The sequence below is a fragment of the Fukomys damarensis genome, unplaced genomic scaffold, assembly GCF_012274545.1.
Source record: "Fukomys damarensis isolate Sample0158 unplaced genomic scaffold, DMR_v1.0_HiC HiC_scaffold_10, whole genome shotgun sequence".
NCBI classification, from domain to species: Eukaryota; Metazoa; Chordata; class Mammalia; order Rodentia; family Bathyergidae; genus Fukomys; species Fukomys damarensis.
In genome coordinates this window covers 14,955,941-14,968,678 of record NW_022900922.1, presented here as the reverse complement: position 1 = coordinate 14,968,678, position 12,738 = coordinate 14,955,941, and the positions used below count along the sequence as shown (strand labels likewise).

The window sequence follows — 12,738 nt, the reverse complement described above, 5'->3', positions numbered from 1 at the left end:
AATGGAGTAGGGCACCTTACAAACCCTGCATAACACATGTGTTTGTTAGTCTCTAAATTCTACAGGTAAAATGAGGCGAGTGAAAGAATTTGGGATGGGACAACAGCAAAAGGGCCTTAGACAGCAGGCCTGAGTCATTCTCAGATACCGCATTCTGTGGGTGGCAAACTGGCCCCCAGGAGGGAGTGAGTGGCAGTGAGTTCACCATCTGGCAGGAAGTTAGGGAGGTGGTGGTGAATTTGTCTGTGTTAACACGCTTTGGCAGGGGAGGTCCAGGTAAAGGTAGGAAGAGGCCTTGTTCTTCAAGGCCCACCTCGGGGCAGGTGTGGAGTTATGTCCTGGTTTGGGCCCAGCTCTGAGATTGAAGTCTTATCTCTCTGGCTGGCCCTGAGGGCAGTTGTGGCTGGTGTGAGGTGGCAGTGTATCCCAATGGAATGGGTTCCCATCAGGGAGATACACAGCCACTGAGTACAACCAGAAGATCAAAGACTGGAGAGAGATTTACTGTCCACAGGGAGTAATGAGAACATCAGAGTTATCTACAAAGTGGTGCTCTCCCTGAGGAATGGAGACATGGGGATTTTATTCTACTTAGGAGCCTATCCATTTCCACATAGAAAGACACTCCAGAGTGGGCAGCTTCCTGACCATGCTCAGTTTGAGTTTATAGTTCAAGAAGAAAAGATGGTGCACACATTTCTGGGCACGCTCCACTCGAGATCGTAGAGCTTGTGTTAAGATGGCAGACATGAGCACTTCTTAACTTTAGCCTGAACAAGGGAATGGGTGTGTTGGAGGTATGTTAATGTAAGCGTTTAGCAGCTTAGCAGTTATTAGCAAGAAGAGGTGCTGGTGAAGTATGAGTTTACCCAGCCCAACATTGTGTCCCCAGAAGGAGGACAAATGAAACCACCACCTTGCCTTCCCTCCCTTGCATTTGTCCTGGATCTGATGGGTCTCACATGGGGATGCAGCCCTCGTGTCTAAACGAGCCATGCCTGCAGAGCAGCCTATCTCAGCCTCACTGCCTGGAGGTTTTCCTGGAGCAGCAATGCCCAGAGGAGGCCCTGGGTGGGATGCGGCTCCTGGCTCTGCTGCTCTTGGACCTGGTGGCATGTCCCTCAGTGCCTGTGTATACTTTGCAAGGAAAGGAAGGGTCAGGGAAGGTCACTGTGCTGAAGCAAGGCCAGGGAAGAAGCGCCGCTGCTTGGTCTAAAGGTATTAGATGACTGTTGTTAGGAAGGATTGGATTCGGGCTTCCAGAAGGCTCCAGAGATATGCATCCCTGAGCGACAGCTTCAGGAGAAGAGCAGCAGACTGCTGTTATCTGCCTTTTGACAGAGGTGGGATTCCTTCACCAAATGATGCTGAGGACACCTGGGGGCTCTTGAGGGAGCACAGCTCCCTGAGCTTTACAGAACATCCTTTAGGATGTTCTAGGCTTTAGGAACCTCATTGCTTGGGCACTGGCTCCAGGCTGAGACCTCTAGCTGTACTTTACTGAGGCCTAGGTCTTATTTCCAGCTGTGACTATTCCAAGGGGCAAGAATAAGCAGCCCTCCACATTTCCTCCTTCCCTTGCCAATCTGCATTAGTTTGCTACAAAATGGTACCGGAGACTGGCTTAAACACAGATATTTATTGTGCCCCAAAGCCCAAGAATCAAATGTTGGCAGGTCAGGTCCTTGTGAGGAAGCTGGCCTGGGCCTTTGCCCTGGCTTCGTGTGTGGCTGTTGTCTCCCTGCCTCTTCTCACATCTTTCTGTGCATGTCTGAGTCCAAATGTCTCTTCTACAAGGGCATCAGTCATGTTGGGATAGAGGTCATCCCCACCTGAGTACATCTACAGTGAGCTTGTTTCCTAACACAGTCACATGTTGAGGTATGGGGGGTTAGGACTTCAGCATGTGAGTTGGGGTGGGACACAGTTCAACCTGTAAAACAATCCTGAAAAGCGACTATTCAAAAGTGACAAGCCAAGGAAAATGAGATTGTTAAGCCATCCAATTTAGACAGAGGGCACAAGTCCTTAGCGTTGACCCCAAGTTCTTAACCTCTGTTTCCTCTTTCACGTGAATCTCTAGCCAAGCTGTTGGGTTGGTTGCAGTTGTAGCCTTTGCTCCCATCCCACTGGGGCAGTGGTAGGAGACGGGAATAACTAATGCTGCTCATCATCTCCTGGGTTGAGTTGCCTCGGAGACAGGTGAGGGTGCTCCCACCACAGTTTGCCTGTTTCTTAGAAAGAGAACAAGAAAGGAGCATCATCCTTTAAGCAAATGCTCACTAGGTCCCCACTCTGGGCCCAGACTTCTCCAAGTGAGGGTCCCTGCCTTACCCTGGAGCTTGCTTTCCAGTGAGAGAAGTGGAAATGGACATAAACATCGCAGGTAAGCAAACTGTAGAGGACGTTAGTAGGTAATGGATATGATGAGGGAGCTAGAAGAGAGGATGAGACATGCGGATGCTGATGGAACCATTAGGCCAGCCTGGATCAGATGACCATAGGGGAGCAAGGACTTGAATGGGGAGGAGTCCTGGGGTGCAGCACTGGGGCTGAGGGGCCTGTGCCAGCCATGGCAGATCTGAGGAGTGGTCAAGGGGCCCTTGTGGCCAGGGTGAAAGGAGCACAGGAGGAAGGCTAGGACAGAAGGTCAGCAGGAGAGTCCTGAGGGTGTAGCACTTTCCAGAGGGGAGATGCCATGACCTGGTTGGAGAGGTAGCTCTCAGCCCTCTATCACTGGCTAGATTACTCATTTTACAGCTGCTTCTCACTGACTCACTCAGCCAAGATGGCTGGGCTACGTCCTGCAGAAATACCTCCTCTGGCCCCTGACCAAGTCTTGGCCTATCTATATTAGTCACTGGAGTTGACTTCAGTTCCATTTTTCTTTCTAATTATTCCTGAAGACTAGTCTGTCTCTAGCCAAATTGATTTTTTATCACTGGTGTGTGTGTGTGTGTGTGTGTGTGTGTGTGTGTGTGTGTGTCGATGGGGATTGAACCCAGGGCCCCCCCACCCCTTGCCTTTTGAGACAGGTTGCCCAGGCTGGGCTCCAACTTGCTACCATCCTGCCCCAGCCTCCCAGAGTGCTGATGTGTACCACCACCCCTGCCTTTACACTAGCATTTTTATTTTTACACCTATGCCAGTATTCCTTTGTGATACTGCAGCGAGGTCTGAGGGAGAATTCATTCCTAACCTGAAGGTAAGGGCATGATGATCCCCTGACTAACCCAAGGGCCCTATGTCATTAGAAAACAATTGTCAAGGAGGGCCAGGGATTTAGCTCAGTGGCACTGTGCCTGCCTCACAAGCGATAGGTCCTAAGTTTGATCCCCGGTACCAAAACAGCAACAACAACAACAACAACAATTGTCAAGGGTATTCTCATACAACATTTTCCTGCTGCTTGACTCCTAGGCTGCAGGCAGGAGCATTATGTTCTGCCCCCACCTATTGCTGCAGCAGCTCTGTGCCTCTAGCTGAGTGGGTTGGGAGTGAAAGTGTCCATACATCTGTCTGATCATGGGAGTGTGGTCCAGTTGCTGCTGCTTGGAGAAGCAGATTCTCTCTTTTGGAACTTGGAGCATCATATGCAGGCTCTTAATAACACACACAATTAATCTGATTATTGGAAATTGGAAAACCTACATGCATTAGTTTCCCAGGGCTGTAACAGAGTACAAGGGACGGGCAGCTTACACTGTGGACCTTTATGAGTTCACAGTTTAGAGACCAGAAGTCCCAAGATTAAAGGTGTGAGTAGGGTTGGTTCCTATGTTCTTGACTTGCAGACTGTGTCCTCATATGGCTGGGCTGTCCCTCTGGCTGTGTCTGTGTCTGCATTTTCCCTCTTACAATGACCGCAGTCTGCTTGAGTTAGTACCCAATCTAATGGCTTCACTTTAACTTAATTACCTCTTTCCTGGCCCAGTATTCAGTTACAATCATACTCTGAGGTACTAGGTTAGGGACACAGATCAGCCCTTAACAGTCTGTTGCGTCTTGCTCTGGGGCTGCCCCAGGCCGTGAGCTGTGGATGGGAGCTCTCTGTAGCACATTCTCATCTGTGGTCTCTGCTGTTCTAAAGTTTCATTTATTGAGATGAATTTTATTCATATGATTTGCACCCGTTTTTGATTAAAGAAGAATGTGTTTAAGAAGGTAATAATTGTATTGTGAAAGTAACATGATTTTGGAAGACAATTCCAGAAATCATTCTGGACAACTATAGCACATTTCATATCAGCTCACACTTTTGAGAGAAGTTGTGTGCTACTATCAGAAGACTAGAGAACTGGACCGCCTGGTTACCATTCCAGCTTCCCAGTCCCCCAGATGGGTAACCATGGTGGCTTATGTAAATCTCTTTGAATTTTCTTCCCTGGAAATGTGGATAATTATAGCTCCTATTTCGGAGAGACAAAATAAGGATTTAAAGTATCCATCAGGTAAAGAATATAGAAGAGTACCTGGTGCGCAGTAAGCATCCAGTAAACGTTTGGCTGTTATGCCTGGAGCAGCTTCTATGAATGAAGGTACTCATTTACATAAAGTAGGTCTGGTGTGCCTGTCACAGCATAGCTGCTAACCTGTGTGGACGGTGTACGTGCTTCCAGGATACAGCGTGATTTGATCTGAGGAGTGAGTATTTGTCAAGAGCAATATGTAGTCTTAGTGAGACATGGGGACTAGTTTTAATCACCGACATAGGACTTATTTATCAACATTTAATTGGTCTGATTTGGTGCCTTTTGATTTGTATGCCTGCTCCTGAAATAACGATTTGTGGGCCACAGAGTGATAGCAGTAGCATTGGGTGTACGCAGGGTTAGTGTGACATCGACTGTATACCGGTCCAGACACCCTTCTTTTCCTAGAATGAATCCCTTGTTATCTACATTATATATCACAGTTCTGTGTAACACTTTGTTTGAAAAAGTTCTACTACTAAAAATAGCTTGGAAACCCCTAGCAGAGGACGTAGATTATTCGTATTCCTCCACCCCATGCCCATGGCTTTCCTTGTGTGTATACCCCAGGGATGCAACTAATGTTAATATTAACCCAAGCAGAACATAATTAGGAAGGTAAATCTACTGCAAAAAGAAGTAATATAGCATAAGTTAAATAAATTAAATATAAATCAAATCAAATATAAAACAATGCATTCAATTATTTGCATCACTGCCTCCTTCCTCTCACATGGATATGTGAGAGGAAACTAATTTCCATTCTTGGATAGGGCAAGCAGCCCTGAACTCCTGTCTGCCCCTAAGATGATGATGTTTGGCCTGATTTTTATTTTGTATGTTGGGCATTAGCTAAAGGCACTGGCCATTTGGACCAGTTGTATTTTAGTATCAGAAAGAGACCCTATTCTGTCTTCATTGTCAATGCATGAATTAGTCTTTGTGTGTGTTTGGGAATTCTTATTTATAATATGCTATTAAATGCTCATGCAGGTTCAGTTATGTGGTGAGCTGTTCATCAAAAATGTATTAGTCAAATGGACTCCTGTGAGCCTGACAAGAGAAGGAGAGCGCATTTCTGCCCAAGGAAGGCTTTGGAAAGCAGTGTCAACCACTGGACAGCACAGCTTGCACAGAGGCAGATCTCCTCTGGGTTTGGGTCTGACATGCGCGGTCTTTCTCTTCCTGATAGCCCAGGTGGCTTGACCTGCCTTCCTTTCCATGTGAACTTGATGCTGAGACTTACCTGCTCTCAAAAGACCCCAGTCTCCACCCTGCCAGGTCTAGAATTCACCAGGTAGGATTCCAAACACTGTTTTCCATGGCCCCCATTGGCACACTCAGGGGTGTCAGATGGGGACTCCTGAATTCAGAAGAATTTTGTGCCATACGCCCTGCCCCTTGGCCATGCTTAGCGCCTCCATTAGGATCAACTTCAGGTGGACCAGAAGACCGTCTTCCTTTGAAAGGAGGTCTCCAAGGGGATTGACCAGCGTGCCTGAACCCTGAATTGGCTCCCAGCTCTTTGCAAGCCGGGAGAGTTTGCTTATGTGCAGTAATCAGAATTGATTTTGGAGGTGATAACATTTCAGAACAGTTCTCACGTTCAGAGAAGAACAACAAAATCCAACAAATTTACAGCTGAACTATGTTTTGTATTTTACAACCATGTTATGGCCGCATGGTGCCTCCCTGACTTACACATACCATGAAACCTTCACCTCCCCCTTGGGTAGACCACTGTTTATCAAGCCACCTCCCCTTCTTGTACCTATAAAGGGCAATCAGAATATACAGTGAATATTAGAAAAATTTATTATAGTAAAAGACACCTTGCCCCTAATCTCTCTCAAAACACTCCCCCCTGCTTCAAACACACTTATGCCAGGGTTCTTGCCACTTTCTGAAGCAGTTCTGGGAGTCCTCTTTTGTGAGTGTCTTTATAAAATGTGATTAAAAAATACAGTGAATGCTCCTGCCAAGTGCCACCCAAGAGAGAGGAAGGCTTGTCAGGACATAACAGTGTGTCCTCATCCACCTCACTCACTGGCTCTGGCACCGTGCAATTTCTAGCTCGTCCTCAAAGTTACAATGACCATGAAAGGTTAATGTTGTGGGTTGATTCAGGACATCAAGGCAGCCACGATAGCTGAAGACACTCACGAAAGTGGACTGACAGAACTGCTTCAGAAAGTGGGAAGAGTGACGGGAACGCGCATTTGAAGTGAGGACAATATCTTTCACCACAATAAGTTTTAAGCTTTAAAAAATGTAAACATTCACCTTGTATTTTGATCGTGCCACGCAGAACACTGTCTCTCACCCCTTGCAGCAGTGAATCGTCGAGGACAGCAGCTGTGTCTTTGTGATCTGAGTTCCTGATGGCGGTGGCCCCTCCGATGTAGAAAGAACCAATGAGCCTTGAATACTTGAAGCAACGAAAGGCTGTAGACCAGCACTTGTCAATCCTCTGCAGTCTCCCTTCCTGGGCCTTTCCTTCTTCCTTTCTTTCTGGTCTCTAGCACCCTGTGGGCTCTTGTACCCAATGACAACTGGCTTCCCCGACGGGAGGCTGCCTGCTTTGTCACATTTGGATTTTCTTTCTTCAAATTGTCCCTTCAGGTGCTGCCTAGATACTTTTCCAAAACCCCCAAAAGATCTCTTTCATATTGTTTCCGAATTCATGAGGGAGAAAGCTTGAATCTCCTTAACCTGGTACATAATACCAACAAGAGCCTGTCCTGCTAGTCTTTAAAATTTACTTTCATTGTAAGCATTCTAAGCACATTTACTTTGGTCCTCTTTTCCTAATCAAACAACCCAGACAGGCTGCCCCTTACCCCCTTCCTCCCTTCCCTCTCTTCTATTGTCTCACAAGTAATCCGCCTCCTGTTTAACTTTCTGTTTCGCAGCTCACCTGTGTGAACCCTTTGGCCCCGTTAGATTCATTTGCTCCTCTGGTCTCATTCTCCCTCCCTTCTTCACCTCACTTTCTGTGCCTTCCAGTAAGCTTTCCTTCCTGTTCTCTCATTTCTAAGTTGCTCCTAAGTTCTTGTCTCCATCATCTGTATTTTGCCCAAGCAGCTTTTATTTAGCAGAGTCCTCCTAGCATTGGGTTTCTCTTTTCCTTGGAGTAATTTTTTTTCATCTTGCTTTACATGATGGTTGGTTGATTGCCTGCATGTGTTTCTTCTCCACTAAGAATCAGCCTTGAGAATAAGAGGCGAGTCTTGCTTTTGTTGACCCATACATGCTACAGATATTGCGAGCTCTAACAAGCTCCAGGAGCCGTTTCCGGAGATGGGGCTACGGGAGTACACACAGCAGATCACTGCCCGAGTGGGACTTGTGTTCCAATGGAGAGGGAGGGGGAGAAAGTGCGCCAATAAACTCATATGTGAAGGCAAAATTACTGAAGAGAAAAGAAGCAGAGCAAAGCCCAGAGAGCAAAGGGTGCCATACAGACCTGTTTTATGCACAGGTGTCTCTCACATGTTCCTGGTGATGTTAAATGCAGAGGGCACTTGGTACATGTCTGTTGATTTGATGGTGTACCCACATAGGTATCCACTTCCCTGTGTACACCATCATTCCAAGGTGTCTATAGGCATGCAGATCTGAACCTTCTGCTGCTGGGAGGACCCCCGGGTTGATCTTCTCAGTATCAGTAGATGTATACTCTGGGTACGCGGACAGATTTGAACACGAGCCTAGGCAAAGCATCGGGGAAGAAAGGTCTGCTTCCCATAGCGTGTTAATGCCGCATCACCTCCCCCAGTGCTCTTCATCTATGCCTGGGTGCTGAAAGGGTCGCTGGTTGCACTGTCTTTTATGTGCAGGTATCCACCTGTGGTTAACCAAAAGACCAATGTCCTCTTCTTAATTCTTTTAGCCTCCAGGAAAGAATGAAAGCCCTGAACTTGTCACTTAAAGAAATCACTGCCAAGGTAAGGGCCTTTGTATTTCCGTTTTCCAAAGAAGTCTATGAGATTAATGCCTAGATGACAGGCTACTTGGGCTCTGGAAGAAAGGAGACTTTCCCATTTCATGGGTATATGATGGGCCAGAGCTCCTGGGGGAAGGAGCTGCTGTCTGAGCAGAGGTCTTGGCCTGTAATTGCCCAGCACGGACCAGTCTGGCCTTGGCCCCAGAAGGGGCTGCTATTCAGAACTACTGATGTGTGCATCAAATGCCTTTGCTTAGAAATGCTGCCAGAAAGGGACTAATATGATAAATGAATTACTTTTCCTTCTGCAGGGGCATTGTTCAGGCCCCTCACAAGTGGAAATGGGATAGGAAATGAATGTTTGGGGGTTTAAAAAATATTTCATTTGACTTGAGAACCATTTTCCTTATTTTGATTGCCATTTATACTTCTCTAGCAAGACCTTGGAGCATGTAGTGAACAATCCTTCAGCACTCCCTGAGAATACCATCACTTTGATTGAAGAATCCATGTCCTGGCTGTTAGGATAACCATGGTTAACGAATCAAAAGCCTGTCCACACTAGTCATACCTGTCCAGATGTTGATGGGCTGGGCAGTAGGTAATTCGCTCTGAGTTATTGCCAGCTGCTGTGGCAGAGAGCTGCGCCTGAATCCTTCATCAGAGGCATCAGGGGTCTCGGAAGCAGGAGGTTCTGAGATGGTCAGGACACAGAAAGAACAGGTTACTGCACTGGCAAGGCACAGATATTCTTTTGTTCTCATAGCCAAGGCAAGAAAGCTGTGGACCCTGGATGAGGAATTGTGCCGAGGGTCTTGCGATCTCCACAGCTAGGTTGAAATTGGGATGTGTTATTGACAGAAATATCCACAGTCACTCTGGACCTTGCCTCGATCCCTTTCTATCTACCTCATTTTCTGATGGCCAGCCACAAAGCAGCAGGATTGGTGGGTAATACTTGTGTAAAGAAGAGCTTCGCGACAGGAACCAGTGGCATCTGTAAGATGATGCCGGGGCCAGGCACCCGGAGGCCTCGGAACTTGCCCCACGTTCCTGACAGCTTCCTGCGCATGCTCATCCAAGGGCAGGAACAGAGTGAGGTCCACCCAGTGACCCCCTCCAGCTCCTCTTAACACCTTAGTTTTGCCCAAATACAAAAGTGGTTTGTTCTTTCTGCATGTTCTCTTAGTCTGCTCATCTGCTGTAACAAAGTACCACAGATCATTGGCTTATCCACATCAGAGGCTCATTTCTCACAGCTGTGGAGGCTGGAAGTGCGAGGTCAGGGTGCAGCATAGTTGGGCGCCAGAGAGGAGCCTCTTCTGGGTCATAGATGGCTGACCTCTCACTGCATTCTTCCATGATGTAGGGGGCAGAGCTCTCTGGGGCCTTCGGTCAGGACACTGACCATGATGAGACTCTGCCCTTGTGACTCATCACCTCCAAATATTTTACTTCTTATCCCACCTCACTGGGGTGAAATATTGCATACCAATTTTTTTGGGTCGCAAATATTCAAATCATGTGCTAGTTACTTTTCTCTCTCGTTGCTGAGACAAAATACCCGACACCCAAAGTTAAAGGAGGAAAGGTTTATTTGGCTTACAGTTCATAGACATCTCAGTCTGTAATTGGCTGGCTCCAAGGCAGAAAGGCTTGGCAGAGGAGAAGTTAACAATGGCAGAGACAGCAGAAGCAGCAAGGGGACCTTAAGAGTGTCTTTCCATTTCTGTTCCTTTTATCTTACTCAGACTACTTAGGGCTGGTAGCACTCACACCCTTAATCCTAGTGCCCTCAAGCCTAGCCCCACACTAGGAATCAGTCACACATTCTGAGTCAGCCACCTAGAAAAAGCTGAAGCTTTGAGGGGGACATCTAAACACAAGCCATAACAAATCATCACACACTTCATCTTTAATACACTAAAACAAACTTAAAATCACTTTGCTTTTCCACAAAAATAAGGCTTAGATTTTACAATGTAAATGTAAAATCTCCATTTGATAATGAGATCCTTAGGGTCTAATTTTATTTGTAAATGGGAGGAGAGGAAGTTTCCGGAGTGTGTATGTGTATATAGTACGTGTGTACTTGTGTCCACACAGGAATGTGGGAGGCATAAATGAGCCCACAGAGAACAAAGAAAAACTGCCTATTACACAAACATCTTTTCTCTGCTCTAAACAAGACTCAAGTGTGAGCAGTTATTTCACACACACACACACACACACACACACACACACACACACACCCCTTGTATTCCCTGAGAGAGAGGGTAACCCTCTGTTTTGCACTTGGTACATTTCTCCAATTCTCATGGCTAACCCAAACTGAAGGTCTGAAGGTAATTAAGGCATAAGTGAGATGAAAGAAATAGTAGATATTAGATTACATCCAGCACAGCCTGAAAATGTGTGCATTGCAATTTAACAAGAAAATTTATGAAGGTTGTTTCCTATTAATAGTGACAGCTTGAAGGATGGATTTGCTCAACAAAGGAGAAACTGACCCAATTGTGATTAACAGATTCTGTTAACTAAAATCATACAAACTCAATACTTCTTTTTTTGGTACGAGGGATTGAACTCGGGTCCTTGCGCTTGCCAGGCAGGCAGCGGAACCACTGAGCTACATCCCCAGTCCTGTTAACTAAAATCAGAAACTTTAGACATAGATTGAGTGAGACCTAAGGCTTCTGGCTGTTGTTAAAGAATGAACAGAAATGTCTTCAGACATCGGATGACAGCGTGAGATGGACAGGATGGGAAGCATCAGTTATCGAGTACAGAGTGAACCCAGGACCGCTGGGGGAAAGGTGTCTGGGTCTTCACTCCCAGTTCTGACATCCTGACAGGTGTAGGACGACTGGAAAAGTCTCAGAAATAATCCCTCTGGACCTGTGGATACACACGCACTGCCCTGCTGGTGCAGGCTGTGGTTTAGGGGCCACCAAATTGTGCCTTTGTCTAAAGAGTGTTCCCGAGAGATGTGGAGTGGAAGTGAACATGCTCAAGTCCAGAAAAGGAGCAGTGGAGGATTCCAGGCAGGACTGGGTGAGGTTGGCTCTGATCCTAAAAATAACCTCTCTTTGGTCTGTGATCAGCAAAACATTCAAGCTGCTGGTGTTCTGCAAGCCATGGATTGCTCTGGGGAAATTAAATTTTATATTTTCTTTGGGCTTCATGAATCCAAATGGGTTAATTTTAGTTTTTGAATGGAATTTCAAATATTTTGGTGAGAAGAATGATGCTTCTAGGTAAAATCCTTTGTGAACCACCCCAGAATAAGTCTCCATAGACATTTTTAATCGTACTAAAACTGTGCTCTTGTTGAATTGGAAATATTTCTATATAGCTGAAATATTTCTATATAGCTCAATAATATTTCTATATAGCTCTGTATAGCTCAGATAAATATATAGATTTAGCCTTAAAAAAATAAAAAAATTGTGATGTTTTAGCCTTAATTAAAATATAAAGGCATTTGGAAAAAAAAAAGGTAATGGTTTAAGATTTTTGTTATTTTTAAAATGCAAAGAAAAATGTAGGAAATATTTGGAGTGTCATGGGAAAATAAATGATAAAACCCACAAACCTGTCTGAGGGTTACTTGTCTATTTTTCAAATCTGACTTGCCAGCAGGTATCTGTCCTCAGAGTTTCCCTAGAGAGCATCTTCTAGTAATTAAATTTAGCCCGTTGCTCTGACCTTGATCTCAAAGGCCATACCTTAATTTACTGCCTGCTCTGTGCCAGGGACAGAACAAAGTCCCTGCTTACATAAAGCTTGTGTCCCAGCAGAGAGACTGTGAAAACAGAGCAAGGAAAACAAAAACAAGCAAACAGCATGGTAGCTTAGGGTTAGGGTAGGAAAGTGAGGGGGACAGAGGGAGAGGGCCTGCTCTTTGGGGTTGTAATCGGCAAGACTTTCTTCCTGGGGTGCAGGAGGGGGGTCTGAGCAGGCAGTCTGAGGGGTACGCGAGTGAGGGTGGGGCGCTGCCTCTGTCGAGGAGCAGAAGGCAAAGGCTCAGAGAAACAAAAGGTGGAAGTGACCAAATTATCACAGCTTGTGGTTGCTCTCTGTTGTGAGGGCTCTGTTCGTGTTGCCTTGTGCTGAGAGGGTACAAGGATGTGTTGGGGGTATACCAGGGTTGGTTTTCCTCCTTCCTCCCTGCTTTATTTCCTTCCTTCTTTTCCTCCCTTCAAGTCCTCTTTGCTCTCTACCTTCCTTCTTTCTCCATTGGTTGCTTGCTAAGCTGTCCCTCCTAATACTCTAACAGCCCTCCTTTTTTTTTTTTTTTTTTTTTTTTTTTTTTTTTTG

General features: G+C 46.0%; 1 protein-coding gene across 1 annotated transcript in view; it reads left to right on the top strand.

Moving 5' to 3' along the window:
• LOC104860773 (DISC1 scaffold protein) overlaps positions 1 to 12,738 on the top strand; it is a 395,803-nt gene that overhangs the window by 27,296 nt on the left and 355,769 nt on the right. Inside the window, exon 4 of the mRNA XM_033761776.1 lies at positions 8,365 to 8,419. Within this exon, the coding sequence (XP_033617667.1) occupies positions 8,365 to 8,419 (55 nt within the window). The remainder of the gene's footprint in view (positions 1 to 8,364; positions 8,420 to 12,738) is intronic.